This window comes from Meriones unguiculatus, chromosome 17, assembly GCF_030254825.1.
Source record: "Meriones unguiculatus strain TT.TT164.6M chromosome 17, Bangor_MerUng_6.1, whole genome shotgun sequence".
Taxonomy (NCBI): Eukaryota; Metazoa; Chordata; class Mammalia; order Rodentia; family Muridae; genus Meriones; species Meriones unguiculatus.
The window spans coordinates 93,984,961-94,009,038 of NC_083364.1; the positions used below are offsets into that span (position 1 = coordinate 93,984,961).

The 24,078-nt window shown below is 42.4% G+C and overlaps 2 protein-coding genes across 2 annotated transcripts in view; both read left to right on the top strand.

The window, feature by feature from the left end:
- Positions 1–14,769, top strand: part of Slc5a3 (solute carrier family 5 member 3) — a 28,039-nt gene extending 13,270 nt beyond the window's left edge. Inside the window, exon 2 of the mRNA XM_021628764.2 lies at positions 4,168–14,769. Within this exon, the coding sequence (XP_021484439.1) occupies positions 4,503–6,656 (2,154 nt within the window). The 5' untranslated portion in view covers positions 4,168–4,502 and the 3' untranslated portion in view covers positions 6,657–14,769. The remainder of the gene's footprint in view (positions 1–4,167) is intronic.
- Positions 1–24,078, top strand: part of Mrps6 (mitochondrial ribosomal protein S6) — a 48,883-nt gene that overhangs the window by 13,264 nt on the left and 11,541 nt on the right. The window lies entirely within an intron of this gene.

The window sequence follows — 24,078 nt, forward strand, 5'->3', positions numbered from 1 at the left end:
TCAAATGAAAGTTGGAACTAATATTTGAGCAACTGGCTGGGATCCTCTTTAGACATTTACAAGTGAATTGGATACATTGGATACATTGTTTACTCCTCTTTATTTACTGTAAATGTAAGCAACATTTGTGATGATTTGAAAATCCCTGCACACAGTTAAATTTGAGAGGGCGAGTGTCGTCGTCCCCTGTGTGTTCAGGTTGGAGGCAAGAGGTTGAGCAGAGCGCCAACCTGTTGTATGCAGAGGGGCAGTATTCATTTCTTCATGTTCGCTGTGCCCTGTGATCTAGGCAGTAAGTTCACAGAGATACATTGTTGCAATTAGAAAGGGATAGGTCTTCAGAGTCACCATTTCCCTATTTCCTGCAGGTGTAGGACCTGCAACTCTGTTCTGGTAACCTAGATTCCACTTTACTGACTGCAATCTGGTGTTAACCTGTGTTGTCTGTTGCTTTGGGGTGGAGAAAAAGGAAGACTCAGGTGTGTTCTTGGGAGGTCTTACGGCCCTTAACTGAGCATTTTTCATTTCTGCACTAAGCAGGCTTGACTTGCCAGGCCACTACTGACAGCTCTGCAGTCCCGTGCAGGTTATGCCTTGAGTGTGAACTTACCAAGCTAAGGACAGTGCAGTTGGTCACTTTTAGGGTCAACATAATCTATGCCAGTGGTTCTCAACTTTCCCAATGCTGTGACCCTTTAATGCAGTTCCTCATGTTGTGGTGACCCCAACCACAGAATTACGCCATTGCTACTTCATAACTAACTTTGCTATGTTGCGCTTGTAGTGTAGATATCTGATATGCAGGCTGGTCTCAGGCAACACCTGAAAGGATTGTTTGACCACCCCTGCTCCAGGCAAAGGGGTTGTGACCCACAGGTGGACAACCACTGATCTGAACTTTGTATCGTGAAACTGTGATGGGAACCCTAACTGAGCTCAGTGACTTTTTTTGTTCCCTGTTTGGTTTTTATGACATGTGGCTTTTCTTTTTAGATACGTGGCATCCTGGACATTATATAGATTGTTACAAATAATTTCATGGTTTGGTAGATAAATAAAATGGTCACCCTAGACAGTAAAAATGAGATTTGGTCATTTAACTAGCTCTATTTTTGTCATCATGATTGTTTTTTTAACACCTGAAGGAGTTAGTGGTTGATTTAAGTTGGGTCTCACCTTTTCTTCTCTTTCTTGTCAGACTCAGCACCATGCATGTTTCTCTTCTTTGTGGGTTTAATTCATTTAACTGCATGACCAACAAATATGCATTCAGATTTAGTGTGAAATATATTACCCATGATTTTAGTGGGGGTAAGGCCTACTATTGAGAGTACCTTTTTGCTTGAAGTTGGCCGGAATCAGCTCATCAATACTGGGGACCATTTCTGTATGCTCCAAATTTCTTGTTGTGGAAATAATTATTTTTCTTAAAAAAAAAAAAAAGTTGTATTAAGGAAACAATTTAAAATGTTGCATGTTACTTGGATGTATTTCTATGTACATTCTTCCTAAAATAAAGGAACTCTGGACCTTGTTCATGGTGCTTTTGTTGAAGAACTGTTCGCTTCTTGGAATGTAAAAAAAAAAATACACAAAACTGATCACATTTTATTTAGGACCCCTCCTTAAAGCAATGTGAAAAGTCTGCTTGAAAGACTGAGCTCAAGGCTTTGGTAACCTGTGCTCATGACTGAAATTTGAGGTGTGCCGTCATTGTACTTTAGTATTTATATCTTCCTACAATCTGAATTGACCTGGTTTGGTTAACTGTTTTCTGTTTTAGGTTCTTTATGAAATTTTAATTTCTATATGTACTTTAAGTTGGAAGACTCTGAAAATACACCTACAGGCTAATGAGAGGCTGCTGTCAGCAGTGGCTTCGGAAGGACATAGAGGCAGGAAATAGTCAGACGTGCGTTCTGACAGTAGCCCAGGCTGGCCTGCTATTGAAGCAGTCCTTTGCCTCAGTCTCCTGAGTGCAGGGGTTACAGGTGTCCCCGTGCCCAGCCGTGGACAGCTCTGAGCTCAGAGTTGGCCACTCTGCTATTTTCTATGAAGGCAGATCTAAGGCAGTTGGGACACAGGACTTGTATGGGGATTTCAGCCAGGTGAAGCCTTCCACAGAAAGCAGGCTGTAACTTAGATGGGGAAGCTGCACAGAGGAAGTCACATTTGACAGGAAAGCACTGGTGCCAGCACTCGTTCCTAGGAAAAGAACAGGGAATGTCTGCTCGGCTTTTGAGTACTGTCTCTGAGCACATCAGCAGTAGTCTGGAACTCCTTTTTTCAAACAAATGTTTTCTCAGCCCTTGGTACTTCTACCAAGAGCTTTACCTGAAGGTCCTTGGAACGAGCAAGGCTTTACCACTGTAGGGGACCAAGTTCCCAGGGTGCACTAGTTCCGGAGTTGCAGGGCATCTCCACTGAGCGCAGCTGTCACGACTGACCTCTCACCGTGACTGAGGACCGCTCTTTCTGTTGAAACATTTAAAGGTGTCCTTCTAAATGAATAGGATTATTAGTTGTCTCAGCGCTCACTTAATTGTTGGAGAGTTGTTCTTAAATAATTTGGAAGTTTTTTTTTTTTAACTTGAAAGATTTGGAGAATTAGGAAAGCAGTCATCGTCATCAGGATTTGGCAAGTATGAAGTAAAGATATAAATTTGTACTTATGGTCTTTTTTGTTTGTTTTTGCCTTGCAGTACCTTGTCACTGATATGACTTTCAGGTGGGGTTTTAATGTGGTTTATTTGCAGTTCTTTTATGTCAGTGTAATGACTGTGTGCTTTCTACTTAAAGAAAGCTGGAGGTGATGATGTGGCATTCTGTGGGGAACAGTGTGGATTAGGCCTGACAGGATGTGGTAGGTTTTGGTCCTCAGGAAGTCACTCTCTTTTCTGGTGAGAGTGTGCTCGTGTTGTTATAAGGACAGTTTTATCTTAAGCAGTCTTGAGGAAAGATGGCCTTATTTTATTTATGCCTCTTAACTTTACTGTTGATTTTTAAAAAGAAAATGCCTAGGTTTATCAGAAGCAACAGCTTTTTCAATCACGGAAAACCATTTATTTTGAGGTTTCTTCCATAGTAAGCAAAATCACTTACATGTTAACATATGGCAATATTTTTTTTGAGTAATAGTATTTTTATCGATCTGAAAGCTGCTTTTATAAATAACTGAAGATTTAGGATTTGTTTGTTTACTAATGGAAGAACCATCAGGTATATACATTTGATTTCAGTTACATTTAAATGTGTTTTACAGACTGATCATCTTAATCCAGAACTGAAACATGTCAGATGGATTTATTGAAGATGGTTTAACGGTTGACAACTGTTTTTTGTTCGTGTTTGGAAGACAGAATAATCAAATTACTACTTCTTTCAGAAAATCTCTTCGTTTTTCATGCATTTTTTATTAACAGTATTGGAAATATTTTATAAAATAAAATCTTGAATGCTTTGTCTTAGGTTTTTGTTTTGTTTTGTTTAGAATTACTGTCTGAACAAAGGAAGAAGGAAGGGAGAGAAATTGTTACTTCTGAAGTTTTCTCCTCTATCACCTCCCCAGCAGAAGAGCGTGTTGAGGGCTGTTTAAGCTTGGGACGTTGTGTGTTGTAGCTTTTTTGTATAGGTTTTCTTGTTCTTACCAGCTATTATTGATTCTAGGTTTCCGTATGACTGTACATTTACTGTAGGAACATTGACCTTCCCCGGTAGTGCTGACACCTAAGACACACATAGGGATCTTGCCCAGTGTTAGTTCCCCAACCCCAGTACTGCAGGAATTGATAGGATTTGAAGATCTGTTTTGCTTGTTTGTAAGATTCAGTGTCTCCTTGCCCCCGTAGGGTGCTTTAAGAGCTTGATCCTGTTCTGAGCTGAGACTGCCGCAGCAAGCCAGCAAGGATTATATCATGGTGGCAGTTGCTACTGGAGAAGTGAGGCAACTGATGATTCTTTTGTTTTTAGCTCAAAACAATGGCTGCTATTGCTATCCTCTGTGATGGTATAGATTGTGCTTTGCTGTAGTTTTAAAAGTGTATTATAAACGTGTTTTTCTGTTTATGACAAATGTTGCGCCGTGTTTGCTCTATTGAAAGTTTCCTCATCACTTGATGAGACCCTCCTCTAATTCAATCTTTGTCTTTTGTCTTTGCTGCCTTGCAGGGTTGGTACAGTAGGCTTCACTAGACTTAGCTGCAACTCAGAATTTCTCCTCCAGCACCTGAGTAAATGCTGATGGTCTTGTGGAGAGTGGATTAAGAGGACAAGCTAAGTTCTCAATCCAATTGAGAAGCGGAGGAAATTTAAACTGTCTCCTTCCAAGTTTATCACAGCCACCACCATCAAGACAGCAAACCAAAGGACAAAGACTTTGAACTGCTGTGTTGCTCTGTGTAGTCCAGTTCACGTATGGTTTACAGACTTGACTGGGGTTACTAATAAGTAAATAAAAGCTGGACGCTTCTGTCATTCGGACATTTTATTCACAAATTGCCAGAATGAGGGCTGTACTGGAGACAGCAGACATTGCCATAGTGGCCCTGTATTTTATCCTGGTCATGTGCATTGGTTTTTTTGCCATGTGGAAATCTAATAGAAGCACTGTGAGTGGATACTTCCTGGCCGGGCGCTCTATGACCTGGGTGGCCATTGGTGCCTCTCTGTTTGTGAGCAATATTGGGAGTGAACACTTCATTGGGCTGGCAGGATCTGGAGCAGCAAGTGGATTTGCAGTGGCCGCATGGGAATTCAATGCCTTACTGCTCTTGCAACTTCTGGGATGGGTTTTCATCCCTATTTACATACGGTCAGGGGTATATACCATGCCTGAATACTTGTCCAAGAGATTCGGTGGCCATAGGATTCAGGTCTATTTTGCAGCCCTGTCTCTGCTTCTCTATATCTTCACCAAACTCTCAGTGGATCTGTATTCAGGCGCACTCTTTATCCAAGAGTCCTTGGGCTGGAACCTCTATGTGTCTGTCATCCTGCTCATTGGCATGACTGCCCTGCTGACTGTCACCGGAGGCCTTGTTGCGGTGATCTACACAGACACGCTGCAGGCTCTGCTCATGATCGTTGGGGCGCTCACGCTTATGGTTATTAGCATGATGAAGGTCGGAGGGTTTGAGGAGGTTAAGAGAAGGTACATGTTGGCCTCGCCCAATGTTACTTCTATTCTGCTGACACACAACCTTTCCAGCACAAATTCCTGTAACGTCCACCCGAAGCCGAATGCCCTAAAAATGTTGCGAGGTCCGAAAGACGAAGACGTTCCGTGGCCTGGATTCATTCTTGGGCAGACCCCAGCCTCAGTGTGGTACTGGTGTGCTGACCAAGTCATTGTGCAGAGGGTTCTGGCAGCCAAAAACATTGCTCATGCCAAGGGCTCCACTCTAATGGCGGGCTTCTTGAAGCTTCTACCAATGTTTATCATAGTCGTGCCGGGAATGATTTCCAGGATTCTGTTTGTTGATGACATAGCTTGCATCAACCCAGAGCACTGCATGCAAGTGTGTGGCAGCAGAGCCGGCTGCTCCAATATCGCTTACCCACGCCTGGTGATGATGTTGGTTCCTGTGGGCCTCCGGGGCTTGATGATGGCAGTGATGATCGCAGCTCTGATGAGTGACTTGGACTCCATCTTTAACAGTGCCAGTACCATATTTACCCTTGATGTGTACAAACTTGTCCGCAAGAGTGCAAGCTCCCGGGAGCTAATGATTGTGGGCAGGATATTTGTGGCTTTTATGGTTGTCATCAGCATAGCGTGGGTGCCAATTATTGTGGAGATGCAAGGAGGCCAGATGTACCTGTACATCCAGGAGGTGGCGGATTACCTGACCCCTCCAGTGGCGGCCCTCTTCCTTCTGGCGATTTTCTGGAAACGCTGCAATGAGCAAGGGGCTTTCTATGGTGGAATGGCAGGCTTTGTTCTTGGAGCTGTCCGTTTGATACTGGCTTTCACCTACCGTGCTCCTGAGTGTGACCAGCCAGATAACAGGCCAGGCTTCATCAAAGACGTCCATTACATGTATGTGGCTACAGCACTGTTTTGGATCACAGGACTAATCACTGTAATTGTTAGTCTCCTCACACCACCTCCCACGAAGGACCAGATCCGTGCTACCACCTTCTGGTCAAAGAAGACCCTGATGACAAAGGAGAGCTGCTCTCAGAAAGACGAACCGTATAAAATGCAAGAGAAGAACATTCTGCGATGTGACGACAACAGCGAAGTCATCGACCACGCCATTCCCAACGGGAAGTCTGAAGACAGCGTTAAGGAGCTTCAGCCTGAAGATGTCAATCTGCTGACTTGCAGAGAAGAGCCCAACCCAGTGGCTTCCATGGGTCACTCGGAGGCAGAGACGCCGGTGGATGCCTACTCCAATGGGCAGGCAGCACTCATGGGTGAGAAGGAGAGAGAGAAGGAAGCAGAAAGTGGAAGTCGGTATTGGAAGTTCATAGACTGGTTTTGTGGCTTTAAAAGTAAAAGCCTTAGCAAGAGGAGTCTCAGAGACTTGATGGATGAGGAAGCTGTTTGCTTACAGATGTTAGAAGAGACTCCACAAGTGAAAGTGATACTAAATACTGGACTTTTTGCTGTGTGTTCTCTTGGAATTTTCATGTTTGTTTATTTCTCCTTATGAACTTGAGGATATGGTGAGACGCTTAAAGGAAAATACTGGTCTTTGAAAACAAATGTAACTGTTGCATCTCTCAGGATTGTTTACGCTGAAGGTTTTAGCCAAATTCTACTTAGCAGGAAATCATCTATTTGCAAGACTATTTTCCCAGAGATGGATGAAAGTAAATCTTCAACTTAAATGAAACAAAGCAGACTGAATTGTGCAAAAATTCGGTTTTAGAGTTTTCCATACCAAAGTAAGGAGAGACCGATTATTCTCATAGATCACTTAGAGCAGAGCGTATGTTAGGACTTCACGAGTAAAGTGTCTTGTCTACATTGCCAAGTCTCGGTAGACCTTACGCTGAGGTAGATGTGCTCATTTGTAATTTTTTGTCTCTAATCCCTGCTATGAGTAAAAAAAAAAAAAAAAAAAAAAAAAAAAGAACTTGTAGAGACTGTATGATTAGTTGTGTCCTGAAAGTCTAATGTGTTGTGTAGTAATTACTTCAGGACAACTTTGTTTGCTTGGTTGGTTTTGTTAGCATGAGTCTATGGATTCTGCTTGCCAAAAGAAAGGAAGAATGTTCTCCTGCAGGTCTTTTGTTCTTGTATGTGGGATGTTAGTGTGGGGAAGACTTTGTTCCAGTTCCCTTCATTTTTTTCCTACTTAAACTGAACCATACTCAAAAGGCTACCAAGTCTGTCTATAATTTTGTTTTTAGTGGGGAAGGGGAAGTGAATATAGGTAATTGTCCCCACCTTTATTGATCAAATAAAGTTTTAACATATAGTTTGAGTATTAACAGCTACCATGCAGTGCTTGATAGTCTTAATGCTAACTAGATGATGAATCATTTTCTGTCTGCTTTCTGTTGTCATTTTGTAACATCCCTTGTTAATTAGCCAGATGCCTTCCCAAATGGATCCAGTTTTAAGAAAATGTCCTGTGTCATGAAGGAGAACCGACACTGCTTGTGTGCTGGGTCTGGCCCTTGATTAGCCTGTGATACACTGATGTTACGTGTTTAGAGGAAGGGTCCAGTTCTGAGAGCTTACTGTATTCTTTGTAAGTTTTTTCCTGGTTTTTGTCTTTCTTGAAGAAATGCTGTGTATATACATCTGTGCTGTTGCAGTCAGTTAGTGCATGGGTGGGTTCCATTACAAACTAGCTGTCAGTCACAGAAAACTGCACTCTTGCTCTTTCACAGGATGGCCAGCATGTCCATAGGTTGCCATGAGCAGGAACATCTGGGTTTAGTAGTATGCTGTGGAGGACATTGCAGGCCTCATGATACTAACCTGGTCTTGGCTTGGTTGCAACATGTGTGGGTAGGGATGTTTTTATGGCCTTTTCTCCTTAGTGAGGATGGTGCAGAAGCTTAGAGAACAGCTCCAAGGATGGTGTCTGTAGTCTTGTAGCCAACACTGCCTGTCCTCCATTAGAGAGGAAGAAAGCTAGTTCTGTACCTACTTTCTTTAAGCCAACAACTTTTAAAATAACTTTTAAAATTGCATGAGTTTTATTAAGCCTTGTAACTAAGGAGAATTAGTACTTTTATAGATCATTTTATAGATTTTCAACTAAAACTCAGTCCTGATAGTTTTTTTTTTTTTTTTTTTTTTTTTTTAATGCATCAACTTGTTTGCAAATGATGGACTTGATGAGTCCAACACCTGGTTTTAGGGATCTTCAGGTACTCAAGTCTTCCTGCTTCTGGACGTTTCCTGATGGACTGAGTCTGTAAATTAGAGAAGTAATCTCTGTATGACTAGCATGCATTTCTGAAGATCTTAGAGTGCCTTGTACAATTTTTTTTTCCCAGTTTCTACTTTGAGGTTTATAATCTGGGGACAAGTAGGTAGGGACCATGCTGTTCCTGAATGGAAAGACGAGAATCAGTTCTCCACATCTGCACTCAAAAACACGCGTTTGCCCACGTGTGTTGGAATGAATGTCCATGGTTTGTGGCAGTCTTCTCTTAAAGAATCCTTCTGAGATAACCTTTCAGGCTTTGAGAAACTAACAGAATCTTGGGTTGTCCAAATTTATATTAAGTTGTAAGAATTAATATTTCCTTTGAATACATTCCTATGCAACTTTGCAAAAACTGGTACATTGGCTGAGTGGCCTTCCTAATCCTCGTATTTATAGCATAAGCAAAGAGGTATTTATGTGAATTTCTCACTTTTATTTAATGTTGAGTCCTAATGATTTGAAACGCTAGAGTCCTCTTACCTTCTTTTTGTTGTCTTATAGTGGGATATAGGAGATACACCATGTGTCTGTGAATAGCAGTAGTTCGAGTTTAGAGTACTAATGTTTATAAATAATGAATGGCTTAGCATACCCAGTGTAAACATCACTTTATGTAGTCTGAAGTCCCTAAAGCTTGTCTTCCTTATGGCTTCCCAGTAATAGATAATGTGCTTGAATAAGTATGTGAATTGGTGATGGCAGCATCATTTCGGGGGACCAGTCAGTAGTCTACAGGTCCTTGGAATGATTGTTCCTGGAGTGATGCGTGATTCTTTTAGGCTAGCAAATGTTCACGCCTTCCGTGCATAGAGTCCTAAAAGACGGCTTGGGTCTGTAAACATCTGCATGTGTACTTTTGTGTTTGTTCAAGTTAAGGTCAGAATTGACCAAGATTGACACTGACCAAATTAGTGGCTTTAATGAGGTAGGTGAGGCTAGTGGCCTACACAAGTAGGTGAGAACTAGTTATCCTCTGTGAGTGATAGCCAAGATTTTAGACATTTTGCCTTCCCAGGCAGTTCTTTTCTGGCTCTGGAGGGGCTTTTGCCGGTGGCCTGGAGAATGGTTTGATGGCTCTTCTGTAGGATGTCAGGTTTTCCTTTCATTTCTGAAGGTTGGGTCCAGCCATCCCAAGAAGAAGCCGTGGGGCCGATCGCCCCTCCACCTGTTCTTTCTAGGAAGTGATCACTGTTGTTTTCAGAGACTCATCAAGTGATAGCACCTGTCTCTGGCTCAAATTCAATGGATCTTATTTCCAGGGCTTCCTTTTCACTAGCTCAAAGGATCCATTATCTTGCACAAAGAGGCTGGCCAGGGTAGTGCGTCCACATCTCTTAGGGATGTCACCATAAGAAATTATCAGAACACATCAGTGCACTTACCAGTTCTCTGAGCGTGATGTTAAAAGTCTTGTCCAGGATAATTAAGAGTTTTTAAATTCCTACACCAGGATTCTTTCTCTGGTCGAGGTGCATGGTCTTCTCATCTCTTTGAATATCTTTTAGTGTAAGCTATGCATGAGTCTTACTTTCCAGCAAACAAATAAGCTTTGTCATTACCCATTAAAAGATTAGGTCTTACAGCCTCTCATTTGACTGATAGTACAGTACCAAGTTTGCTCTATTCCCTATCACACCTTCACTGATTGGAAAGGGACCACACAGGTTTCCAGGAGTGATACCTCCCCTCCCCAGGTGTGCATGACATCATTCCTGTTGGGTTATGTGTCTGCAGAGCCTGTTGCTGTACAGGATTTTTAGGAAGCAATAATGAAAATAAACTTTCAAGATGTTGACAAATAGCTATGTAATACAAATATGAACAGGTTGGTAAAGAACAAACATTAGCTTAAATCCTGTCCAGGCAGGGGCTGGAGAGAGGGTTAGTGGTTAAGAGCACTGCTCTTCCAGAGGACCTGAGTTCAATTCCCAGCCCGCACGTGGCTGCTCACAACTGTCTGTAATTCCAGTTCCAGGGTATCTGACCCCCTCACACAGACAGACATGGAGGCAGAACACTCTTGAATGTGAAATTTTTTAAAAAATTAAAATCTGTAGAGGCATAATGTCACATTCATTGAATTCTAGAACTTGAAGCATCTGGGCTGTTAGCTAGGGTAGGCCCGTCTCCAGGAAGTAAGGTCTAGCCTGGCAGCTGCTAGCTTAATGAATGTTAAGCACGAAGAACAAACTTGTTAGCACAGGAGAGGCTAAAGGGGCTGGTGTCTAATAGTGATCTATTAATAAAAGTCCTGCTTTTAGGCTTCATTATCTGTAGGATTTCTCATCGCCTAAGCAGAGTGCACAAGCGGTGTTCTGGGTGTCCTGCCTCACACTGCTTCTTACCGTGTCACCTGCTCTTTATTTCAGCACTTTCCCGTTTCCTGCTTAGCACTTGGTTGATTTCATACTGTCCTGCTGTACAGAAGTCTTGTTTTGCCCCAGTATTGAGAACTTAAAACCAGATCATGGTCCATTAAGTTACAGTTAGGTTTAAACATACTAAACTTGCAGTAGCTACAAATACTAGTAAGAATAAACGCTTTCAGAATAAGTCTCAGATTTATATTGGTTAATAATAAAAGCACTAGTGTTTCAGTATTCTTACGGTCAGGAAACAGTCAATAGTGAGTTTTCATAGAATTCTCTGTTGATGACGGTGACATGTAATGCAGAAGGGCTGCTTTTTTGCCATGAAGGTGTAAGTTTGATCTCGTTGATGTAAAGAGAAGTGCTTGTACCACTAGGTACAAGGCTGGTGCAAAAGCAGTGATCAAGGCTGAGACAGTTCTCACCAAGACCATCTCTTAATTTGTATGTTCCTGTCACACTGTCTTGAATACTATAGCTGCTCAGCTGCCTTGACTTCCAGGAGAGGAATGAGCTGAGGTTCTGGGTAAGAATGTTGTTAGTGCCAAGTCCCACTTTTAGACATGTGTTTCATTTGAAGTTCTCACTCTCCTGTGCTGGAAATGAGGCTTTACTACTGACTGAGCTTTTAGCGATGCCATGAGAGCGATGCCATTCATATTTCTGTCTCCACTCCCTCATAAAAGGAAAGGTTTAGTTTGAGTGTAAGCCACTCACTGTTCTGCTAACCAGCAGCTGTTGGCTGGTAGCCTTTTGCCCAGAAACAAAGGAAAAGATGTGCTGTGTGTCATTGCTCATCTTGTGCACTTTACTCCTTCATGGTGTGTCTAGCTGTGCTGAAGATGCACTACCTCTTCTGCCAGCAGTGCTGAGGAGCCCGTGCTGGCACTGTTGCCCTCCCCCAGCCCTTCACTCCCAGGCATGGTTCGCAAACAACATACACAAGTTTAATGTCCAGTTTATCAGTACCACCCAGGCTTCTTAGGTCATGAGTGTCATTAGTAACGTATGCGTGTGTGTGTGTGTGTGTGTGTGTTTAAATTGGAAATAAATTGGGCCTATTGAAATCTTCAAATGGTAGATGCTGGTGTACAGTTTCCACAGCATCATCAAATTTTGAGATTTGAGTTTGGGTTGGTGCCTTCTGCTTGCCAGTATTGATATGTTAGTTTGCACCTGTCCCTTTTTGAGCAGTAAACTTTCTCTGTTGTTTTTAAACTTTTATTGTAACTAACTAGTGAAGAAAGCTAATAGAAAGTACACATTTATACACTTTCATGCCTAGTCATTTGGTTCAAGGAAAGAAGGTAGTTTAATATCTATATTGTAGTTTAATGTTATTTATTCATCTGTATTTGCTTTTATATCTGTAATTAAGAATTTAAAGTTACATTTTAATTCCAAGTATATTTTAACTGTAGAATGTTCCAATATAGGTTTGTTAGGGACATCTGAGAACACACAACAACAGTTTATATTTCCATGTATGAGGAGAGGTAAAGGTCCATAGAAAGCACAAAACTGTTCACAAGTGTGTGTCTCCTTGTAAAAAGCACAAAATCTAATAGCAGTCTCACTAGCCCACAAGTGCCAGTCAGAAGCCCACCAAGTCTGTGTCCCAAAATTGTAAGGAAGACCACAGCACTGAAAGCCTAGGCAGTGTGCCCGCTGTCACAGCTGAGTCCTTGGTGATCTCACTCTGTGTTGCCTTGATGAGGAAAGTAACGGTTGGGGGTTACTAGGGAAAAATGAGGTCTGGATACAGACCCACAGTCTGAAGCTAAAACAGGGACAGTCAGTTTTCTGGTGGGCAGAGCAGCCGACAGCCTTGTAAGCTGTAGTCATTTGAACAGTTAAAAATCTCATCTAGAAGAAATGTTACTTTTAGCAGTGCTCTAAAATTCACATTGAACAAGTGCAGATACTGCGTTGGTTTTTATATGTTTTGTTTGAGGTGGCGCTACCTTTGTTTATGTGCTTGACTGTACTTTTTAGTGGAGTTGGCTCTGTGTGGTCAGAGGTCAAGCTAGTTCTGGACAGATCCCACATGACATTGCTGTTCGCAGTGGCACTAAGAATCTTTTAACCTGTTCCGTTAGCTCCTCAAGTCTAGGTGGATGGAAGGCTGTGGGTGCGCACACAGAAGTGAAGGTGCCACTTCTCCTCACTCAGCATTGCCTTTCCCCTCTTGCTTTCTTTACCTCCAAGTAGCCCCGTGTTTAACGGTAATGGAAATGGGCCTCCTTGAGTTCTGGCCACATTTTAAGATACATACAGCTCTCAGAAAAGGGAGTGCCTCCCCTTTTTGGATACTTTTCTTCTAGGGAGAGGCTTGGTAACCTCTAACAAAGATAATAGATGGTATAGACTAGTTGTTACTTCAAAAATAAGTTTTGGCATGTGATATGTCTCAGTAGAGTTCACTTGGACACTGATGGAGCAATTTCTCCCTCCAGCAAAAAGCTAGGCATGTGTACCTACCTACAGCAGGGTTTTAACAGGTGACCTTGAGGTGGTCAGGTGGGGTGGGGTGAGGGGAGCAGTGTGTGAGGAATGTCCTTGGCTTAGCAATATGTGATAGTGTAGAGCAGTTAGCGTTTTAGACCTATATTCTGTATCTTTAAGAGTTTATTACAACTTTATGAAGTGCTTTTTAAAATTTCTTTGGCAGAAATGTTTTTCATTTATAATTTTATGGAAAATTGCTTTAATTAGACTAAGTAAAAAGTAGTCATAGCAGTGTAAATATGTATAATTTCCTAATTTCACTGTGAGATCTCAGACTTTTGAGTGGCAAACAGATCACCAAGTCTTTTGCTCATGGACTTCTCTGTGGGCTTATTAAGATGTAAAAGCTTTATTTTATTTTATTTTTAATGTACATACTACATTGGTGTCCCATGATGGTATGGAACCATTCCTCTGCTGTCCTTGCCATTCTTGCTTCAGTCTGTGAAGCCTGCAAAGTTCAGACCCAGCAGGGGCTCGCCTGTCCCTTGCTGGGATGCCTTTCTTTGTCTAGAATTGTTGGTAATCACCATATGAACTGTTAGGCTTTTCTGCTTTTTTTCCCACCCTCTTTTTTGACAAGATGAATATCAAAAATAGTTGCTGTGCAAAAGTTAGTAGTCTTCTTCAAGAAGAAAACAATTCCTTTTCTAATAATATCCTGTGAAATTGCTTCATTCATTCTTTCATTTTTAAGCCAAATGTCAGCAGAATACTGCTGCTTTTATCTAAGTAATTTTGATATGTAAGTATTAATGCATTTAAAAGATGTCTGTGTTGAGAGCTATTTCCCCTGGTGTACTGCCTGTGAGAGCTTTGTTCACATTTCTGGCTAAGAGACCAGTCACTACACCAGGCTGTGTATTATGTACATGTATCATTTTAGTTTGGTTTAACTGTAGACCAAATTTGGTTATAGTGGAGGTGATGAACATTAATTTGTAATTGGTTAGTGTTTAATTATTTCAAGTTTACTCTCTGTTGTCTTCAGCCTCTTTTCAAATTCGACTAATCAGGTCCATTTCGATTGTGTAAGGCTTTAGTTTCAAAGAAAGTAGAATTTGGTGTAAGCCAGGTTACTTCCATCTTGAAAGGAAAACAAAACTGTAGATTTAAAATTGTTAGCTATTGGTGACAATTCTAACTTGCCTATACTGTATACAACTGATTTTTAAAATTGTAGACATGTATGATCTTGGTTTACTGTGTTAAGTGTTACTGTTGTTTAAAAATGAAAAATAAAAACAAACAAATCTGCTAAAGAGCGGTCAGTTTTCATTGCTGACTACAAAACACTCTGTTCTTTGTGTACTTGTGTTATTTTTGCCAGCTGCTGCATTAGCCTTCAGAAGTATTTGAAAATTTAAGATAAAATACATTTCTTGCAAAAGTACGTTCCTTTCTGTGGTATTTTGTCCTGTAACTGAAGTGTAGTAATTATTTTATGGAAATGTTAGAACTTCTGTACCAACTTTGAATAAAATGAAAAATTTACACTTCTGTGGCTCTTTCAGTGTGAATGTCTGTCGCCAAACTCGAGTTGTTCTGTGTCTCGGTTGTAGAAGTCATACTTAAGTTCTTGCTGACTTGGCTCTTGGGTGCTATCAGAAACCCTTATACTGGCATTGTCCCGTTAACCATCGTGAGCACTCACTCAGAGGTAGTGTCGACATCCTTATATGTAAAACATGGAGTAAATAAGAAAGTTCTTGGAATTTCCCTTATGATTTCAAAATCACTTCAAGTTATTAGGCAGGTTACAGGGAGATAAGAGAGTGTAGGAATTGTTGTCACCCAAGTTGGCCGGAAGTTAACATTGTCACCTGCTTGCAGACATATCTTACTCTTTCTAGAGAACCATTTGCTCACAGCACGCTAAGTTCTTGGGTGCCTTCTTAAGGCAAGGACTGTTAATCACAGTTATAAATATCTAGAAAGTAACATTGAGTGTTTTTCAGTCCAAAGACTTTAGGAATCTTTGAGAAGTCAGGTGTTGCATTTAGCTTTGTGCCTCTTCTTTCCCTCAATCTGGGACAGATTCCTTGTTCCCACCTCCATGTTTGAGGTCAGGATGCTGTGACTGCCTCACAGCTTGATCGTTTGCCTCCTGATTATTGGATCTAGTCTACTCTACATTTGGGTTGGGAATACAGTGTAATAGTAGCATGTTCTCAGCACCTGGTGGTCTGTTGTGTTGTCTAGTTTGGTTGAAATTCTTTTTGACACTTGGGCAAGGAGTGTATCTTCATAGCTGCACTGTCAAGCTGCGTTTTTCTTTTGGTAAGTAGTTCATAAGCGGTAATTTGAGGCTATGAAAGCACTTACTATTCATTCTCCATCAAACTAGAGACCTCTAGTTTGAGCATCCACTTACAATTTTTGTTTAAGTTGTAACTGACAGCACAAAATGGCAACTTTCCTAATCAGTGTGCACTCTGGATTAATTTAGTCAGTACGTCATAGGCCACCACTCTTTGTTTTTTGTTTGTTTGTTTGTGTATGTGTTTCCTGATGAGCTGCTGGGATCTTCTGGGAAGTTTTTGTGTTCTTTTTGACATGGTTCCACCAGGGTTTGAAGTACTTATTTCTAGTGCACGAGAGAGCACTAAGTTCATCTTGTTCTTTCTCTATCCCCATTGGCCCAGGCATTTGGAGGAAATGCTCTGAGATGCTCATTGCTTAGAGAATGGCACATTGCACCCTTTGATATGTAAGGCATCACCTATTGGCTCCCATTCTTTTCAGTGTATCTGTGTGTGTGTGTGTGTGTGTGTGTGTGAGAGAGAGAGAGAGAGAGAGAGAGAGAGAGAGAGAAATACATGCTGCATGCTGCAATAAAGCTGAACAAGTCCGCTTCATAGTTGCTGTGGTGGCTTTTCTGGAGACTCGATACTAGCATTGACTCCTACAGCTTGCCAGAGAGGTTTTGGTGTCTGCCCCTGAGTTTAGCCTTTGAAGGTTGAAATTTTACAGCTGTTGCACATTTCTTCTCTTCCCTATAGGAATGCTGACTACTAAAAGCAAAGCGGGGGTTTACAATTCTGCTTATGTAGAACTATGAAGACCTGATGTTTCAGAGGTAGCAAATCCTACGTAGCAAAGCATTTTATTTTATTTCGGCACTTGACCTGCATAGTGCACAAGACAACACAGATGTAGGGTGCTGAGCATCGTTTTCCACTAGATTCTGCTTTTTTTTTTTTTTTTTAACACTGATGTGATGTGCTAAATACTAATTTTCCTTGGCCAGGTTCCTGTGAACCTATTTTTGTCAATTGATAATCTTTATTTTACCTGTTTCTGCTTAATAAATGTGTGTTAGCACTCAGCTTGAGGCCAGTGGCACCACAACTCACACCCATGTAACGTGTGCATCTGACATTTTTCTAAAGGCCCATTGCTTCGTACACACAACGTCACTATTACACTTAGTGTTTTTTTTTTTAAATAGTATCTGTGAAACCATACAAGTGCAAAAAGCAGTCAACAACAACAACTCCACATCAACATGGCATTAATAAGCTGCAAAAAGGATGCTTGTTTATGGAATAAGAGACAACACTGGGGACATTGCCTCCCCCTTCTGCCGGAATGTGCAGCAGGTAGGCGGCCCTTACCGCTCAGCACCTTGCATATATGTGTACATGTCTGATGATAACTTTTAAAGTGCTAGGAATATGGATTTTAAATAAACAGTTGGCTTTCACTGAGAAGCAGACCCATCCATCTAGCCTTTCTTAAGCAGCAGAACACTGTCATTCTCCCTGCTCTAATAATGCTGACTCCCAGAAAGTCCTTGTTCTGGGGAGCTTATCTAAGGACCCCATGATCTCTGCTTTTTACTCAAAGTTCTCTCTCTCTAGTATTTTTTTCATCCTCTACTAAAATAAATGTATTCATAAGCCTTAAATGTGGTGTAATGTAGTCCATTCTTTGGGACATTGTCTTTATTTGTTCTCTGTCACTATAACAAAATAAGGTGTATACGGTGTCACCATTACAGAGACAGACTTGTGAAGAGCAGAGGTTCGTCCGCCTTGTGGTTGAAGTAACTGGGAAGGCCAAGGGCATGGGATTAGCATCTCTCCTGCTTCCTCCCCGTCCAGCGTGTGGAGGGCCTTGTTGGATTAGAACAGCTAGACCTCAGACAGCAAGGAGCCGGAGCAGGACAGAGCCCTCCTGTGGTCAGTCTCTCGCCGTGAGTGTCAGTCACCTCCAGGGCTCCCACTCCGTGTATCTATTCCTCGCCCGTGCAGGTTGGGGATACATTTGTCCCTGGCAGATGCACAGCTCAGGAGAGGAATTTTAGATCTGGTGCCATCTGTTTTGAAGACGGGCCTGTGGAGTAGGGCGGATCCCAGCTACGTTCTGGGATCGATGGCACGGGCTAAGCACCACGTGCAGGTCCTTTACCACCTCCATGTTTCCATTTCTAGACATCTAGGCAGGTGTGGCTCCTTTTTCAGCAATCTCTGATTGGGTTTTGTTCTCTAGATCTGCTAATGTTTCCCAGGGATTAAGGTGCAACACGTGTGCCTGCGCGTGCGTGCCTGCGCGAGCGTGCCTGCGTGTGCGCGCGCGCACGTGTGTGCGCGTGTGGGGTGCAGCAGACACAGATGCTGCCGTTCTTTGACTTGCTCCCCTCCAGTTCCAGCGGAGGTCTCATTGTTCCGTGCTGTGGCAGGCTCCCTGTGCTGTTGTGCACTTGGGGTTTACTAACTCTTTTTTCATAGCTTTTCAGTCTTTGAACTTTTGTAGCTCCAAATTCCCTGTAGGCTTTAGGATTTGAGCATCTAATGATAGTGAGTGGTGGTGAAGTTTGCTTTAGCCCATCCTGAGATGCTCTAGAAGTCTGAAGACACAGAAACTAACTGGGTCCTTTTCTTTGCCATCCTAGCTGTTCCTTGGTTATTTCTGGTCTTATACTCTGTCTCTGGTTCTGAGTAAGGATGTGCATTTTTGCTTTATTGTACGTTTCTGCCTTCCAAAAAAATAGGATTTCTTCTTCACAGTGAAGATCTTATTTCTTATATTTTCTGACTATTTAGTCTCTTCCTCTCTTGGATCAAATAGTAAGTTTACTTGTTTACTTACTTATCAAATAGTAAGTTTCACTTCTTGGCTCCTCGACTTGCATAGTCATCAGTGTGTGTTGAACACATACTGTGTCCCAACTTCTCATGTCCAGGGATGTGAGGGTAAGATGAGAGCTTGAAGAGGTTTAGGTTAGGAAAAGGCACCATCGGATTATACTAGTGGAATACTCACAGGATTACTGAGGAAAGGCACACTTCTCATAAATGGCTGAATCTCAGGGGACAGTTTTATTCCTTTAATTCTGTGGTGCCTTGCCCTGCTTTTCATGTTAGAAGAATGCATTAAGCACCTTCCTTCTGTCACTTGAACTTGAGCACTGCTGCCATGGTCCAGTTGATGGTGCTCTTATGTTCTGTCCTCAGCAAGATGTGCAAATCTGAGTCCTTTACCAAAGCCTATTATGATTCAGTAATCTTGGTTAAAAAAAAAAAAAAAAAGGAAAGAGCATTTCTCTTAATACAGTGATCTAATTGGTATTTTTCTGAACATTTGTCCTGACATGTAGAAGATGCACAGGACCTAACTAGAATTTTCTTATGAATCCTTTGTCCATGCTGTCAAAATCCTTTGTTGATCCAAACCTTCCATAGCATCCCTGGAACTTGGAGCTGTCCTCTGTGTGTGAAGAGATTGAGCTAGCCGGTAAAGGCGGGGTCTAGATTGTCACAGAGACCACCATCAACAAGACCTCCCCTTGGTAATCGCCACCCAACCCCTGCTCTCATCTTACATTTAGGGAGCTGTGGCAATTCATTTACTTGCTGCCATGGTAACCAGGACTCCTGCCTGTCTTTTTGTTTCCCATCCTTTATTCATCTGGAAAGGGATGGGGGGGGGGGGGGTAAGATAGAAATGGACCCAGCAAGAAGGTCTTGGATTTGGGATTGTTTCAGAATAATAAACACAGAGTTTTGGTCTTGTTTCCTGGTGGAAGTAGGAGCCACCCATTGGGACTGTAGTTCTCCACTTCACTTTCAGGGAGGCTAGTATTACCACAAGAAAAAGATTTACTCGTGTCTAGATGAGGCTAACCAGACCTCCTCCAAAAGATTTGTGTTCTCCTCCTGCAGATCCTAGTCTGTGATGTATATACATGTGTATATATGTATATATATAAACAGCTGTAAGTATGGGTACAGTATGATGTAGAAAGGAGACCAAGGGGAGTGTAGGCACAGGATAGCATGTAGAAAGGAGGACAGGGGAAAGTAACAGGTAATAAGGAAGGACAGGCATGCATCATGAAAGAGAATATAAAACTAATTGTTTTTCTGGTTTCAGTTCTTAATGATTTTTATCATTTTGTAGTGGGTAAGTGAATAAAAATAGAATTGATAGTGAAAGGGTAGAGTCCCAAGTGAAACTCATCCACAATAATGACCATTGTGACTGTAGACGTTCATTGAGAGTTTGACTCTAGGCAAGTGTTTGTTTAAGTGGCTACCTTAACTTGGTAGTATGGCGTCCACATTTGTGAGTTCATTACGATAAAGTGAAAAGGTCTTTAGGGATTTTAGGATGGCTCAGAAGGTAACCGCTGTCTGTGCGGGCCAGGGGACCTGAGTGGGATCCTTTGGAACCCACATACAGGTGGAAGGAGAAAACTGACTCTGAAATTGTTGACAAATGCCTACACACACCGTAGACAAGCACAGAGATGAGAATAAGTGAAGAAAGGAAAGGGTTTGCCTTCGTGCTCCTTAAAAGCCGCAGCGAGTAATTTCTAGGGCGCAGAGGAGCTAGGTTCCCGGTAGACTGCAGGTCTCACCTTTGCACCTGGTGAGACAGAAAACACTTGAGGCCCGGGACTTTTGAATCTCTGTGTCAGCTGAATTCTGGATTGCCATAGGTGGGAGTGATGGAGACATCTTTTCTCTTATTCCACACAGGGTCTTTTGTAGCCCAGACTGGCATTAAACTCACTCTGTAGCCAAGGATGACTTTTTGCTCCCTCTTCCAAAGTGCTGGCATCACAGGTGCGTTGTTACCTGCTGGACAGATACCTTTCTTTCTGAAGCTCAGTTGGTAGGTGTTGAGGGGTGTGATGCTGCCTGCCTTTCCCTCAACTCATTGTAAAAGAAATGTTAGGTTCTTAAAATATATCAGAATGATAATCTTGGACTTGAGGCTCCAGAAAAAAAGTTGACCAAAGGACTAACCCACATCACAGTTGAATATTACAGAGTAAATATTAGTCTGTGCAGACAAGCAGCTGGCAGCTAACTTCCCTGTTCTGGGGGTCAGTTTTTTAAATCATCCACGTGAATCCTATAGTGCCAGGGTTGTCAGCACGGACCAGCTTCAGGCCTCTTGGAGAGCTAAGTCTAGTTTAAGATTTAACAGTGTCCTGCCTACCTTGTTGCTGAAATTGCTTTGCAGTTGTCTGGCTATTTGCAGAGTGAGCCATTCCTTGCCCACTCACTGACAGGATGAAGGTCACCAGCTCTATCCCCTAGGCCCTGGCTTTGGTGTGACAGTGACCTGTGTGGACCTTGTTAGCCTCTGGCCTATTAGCAGACTTTGTTCCTCTTTTTTTTTTTTTTCCATTCCATTCTCTTACATTCTTTTCATTTTTATCATACATCCCAAGGAGCACATTTTCATTTATTTCCTAGGTCTCCAGCCCTCGTTTCTAGCAGCCCAGCTGTAGGTCTTGTTTTCTTCACTATCTTGGCTTCACTGATCACAGTATCATGGACACACTTGTGGTGTTGGTTATAGCCCTCCGTTCTGATCTGATTCTACGCTAGCAATCCCCAGCTCCTCCTGAGTCCAGTTCCTCTGCTTCCCCAAGAGATGGTTGTAACAGCCACAGGTTCTAGAACAACAAGCCCGCAAGGCTCTGAGAAACCCGGAAGCCATCTATCTGCCTCTGGTGATTATTACTGGAAACCTGTGTGACTGGTGGGATCAGTGAGTGTTTACGTTGTCAGGGATAGACCTAGGATTCACAGAATTCACAAACTACACTTACCATTCTCCTGTGTGCACTCCCGCAAAAAAAGTGAACTGAACTTGTTCCCAAAGAAGTTTTGTTCTGGTGTGGCCATTAAGGAAAACGCTCTAGGTTCACAAACACTAAGCAGAACTGCTGTGTGATACAGCAAGCCCACTTGTGGGCTGAGTCTGAAGAATGAAATCAGTGTATTTAACAGAAACCAGCGTTCCAGCAGTGTTTATTCTAGACAGGGAACAGCATTTTCCTATGAGTCCAGCAGAGCCTGAGTGGGTCATAGAGAGCATGCACACAGTGAGAGACTCGGCCATAAAAAGGGTGAACGCCTGTCATTTGCACAGGGTGACGCAGGCACGAGGGGATGAGACAGCACCTGTTGACTTTTGAAGAAGATGAGTAAGTTGGCCCCACAGAGGTAAAGAACAGACTGACTGCCCTCAAGAGGGTCAGGAGAAGTGGGTAATGGATGCAGACAGCAGGAGGGGAAGTGGGTGACTAAGAAATGTAGCTCCATTTCAGATTAGCCAACACCGAGAAGTGGCAGTCTAGGTGTTGGATGGGACCTGCTCAGATCTGAGAACTGCACATTGTATGCACGTGTGGAGACACATTGACCCATACATAAGTATCACTGTGTGTCCATTGGTCTTCAAAAGTTTGTTTCTGTGACAGCTTTTTATTGCTTATTATAAAACAGTAGTTAATAAAGCATAATGTCAAAGTAAACAAGTGTAGGTCCTCTCCTTTGTTAGCTGGGAAATACTGCAGACGTTTTTCATTCTTTCCCTGTGTGCACATAGAACTTAATTTGAAAAAAAAATGCATGTATGTTTTTATTAAGTATGTCTTTATTATTGAAATATTTTATTGGCTGGCGAGGAGGCACAATGGGGAAGGATCTCCAGTGGAAGGAAAGAGCCAGTTCCTGCAGGTTGTCCGGATGGGGACTGTGGCATGCGTGTGCCCACGGGTGTGCACACAGTACTGAATGAATGAATGAACAAGTGAGCAAATGAGTGGATGGATGAATAAAACGTGCCAGCTAGTAAAAATCAATAGCATAGTCTAATGCTTATATAAAAACAGCTTTTTCAAATTTAGTGAAAATAATTTATTGAGCCCATCTGTTATTCAGAAGAAACCAGTTTCACTCGTACACTCTATTGTGAACTTTGTGGTAATCATCTTTATAGTTAAATTCTTGTATGTGGGTATGATGGATTATTTAGAGCATGTTATTGAAGTGGTTATGGAATTTTACGTAGGAACATTTTAAGCTAATAAGCACTGCCAGATCACTGCCGGATTGCTCCCCAGAAATCTTCCATTTTTACTGGGGTCGTAGGTAAGTTCTCAAAAAACTGAAACTATAGACAGAACACTGCAACGAGTGGAGAACAACTTAGTGGCTCCTGCCTGTCTGAAACATACTTCCACATCGATGTACCCACATTTGCACATTCGGTCGGTCTCGCTGCTCTCCTGGCCCACTGTCCATCCAGACTTGCTGTGAGCACGTTGACGCTGAAGTCTGCTTTTCCTGACTGGATGCTCCTCTGAGCTCCTTCGCCACTGTGTGCTGTCAGAGCTTTATTGGCGACTTGCTGGTGATTGTTTCCTTCTCAGTAGCACTTCGAGAGGGGGACCCTGCTTCACTCCCCTCGCCTGTCCCTCGGGGGTGGATTTCACAGTGAGCATCTTGGACATACTTGTCTGAGGAAAGAAAACAATGTTTCCAGGTAAATATTTTGAGCCTGAAGAAATAATATTTGGTTGTTCCTGATTTCCTCAAAATGACAACTTCAAAAGGCTTGACTTTGATTTCTAGTACCAGGGAATTTGGCACACTCTTGAGAAATTCCGTTTGTGCTGTCTTCATTGCTGATGGCCAAGATGTGTGCACATACCTTCTCTTCCCTCGCTCACTTCGTGAAGGTTGGTGGGTGCTATTGCTGCATACCGTAAATGATTGTGAGTTTCGCAGAGTGACCATTTGGTACGCCTGGACTGTGAATCTTGCAGGGTTGAGTCAGACGTTACCTCTCCATCTGTTGCACTTACGGGGACTACCATCACAGCGGTGGTTTGTGATGTCAGCCGCTTCCTTCCAGATGGCAGTAGGGAACATAATGCATGAACATAATGGAAGGAATGCATCACACCCGACACAGTAAACCCACGGGAGGAAGAGTACGGCCATGGGCAATTCGTGGAACATTGGAAATAGCCTGAACTCACCAGTTAAAAGTTGTAGACTAACTGGATTAGAAAACAAGCCCCAGCAAGGAGGCAGAGGAAGATGGATCTCTGTGAGTTCAAGGCCAGCCTGGACTACGAAGTGAGTCCAGGACAGCCAGGGCTACACAGAGAAACCTAGCCTGGGAGGTAAACAACAACAAACAAACAAAAAACCCTAATGCCTTGGTTTAAAAAAAACAAAAAACACAAACCAAACCAAACCAAAAAAAAGAACAAAATACTTCACTGGCAAAGATACCAGGAAACTGAGTCAAAGGGTAAAAGTCACCTTACCCAGAAAATGGAGGTTGAATAGAAGCCAGCATAGCTATAGTCTCGTAGCAGAATCATGACAAGAAATTACTACTGAGGGAACAGTTGTAAGTATCTGTGTGCTAAATCGTAGGCTCCCAGTTTCTTGACACAAACACTGAAGGTTCTTTTACAGTAATGACAGGAGACTTTGATACTCCACTGTTAACTTTATATAGGTCTTCCAAACTGAGTCAGCGAACGT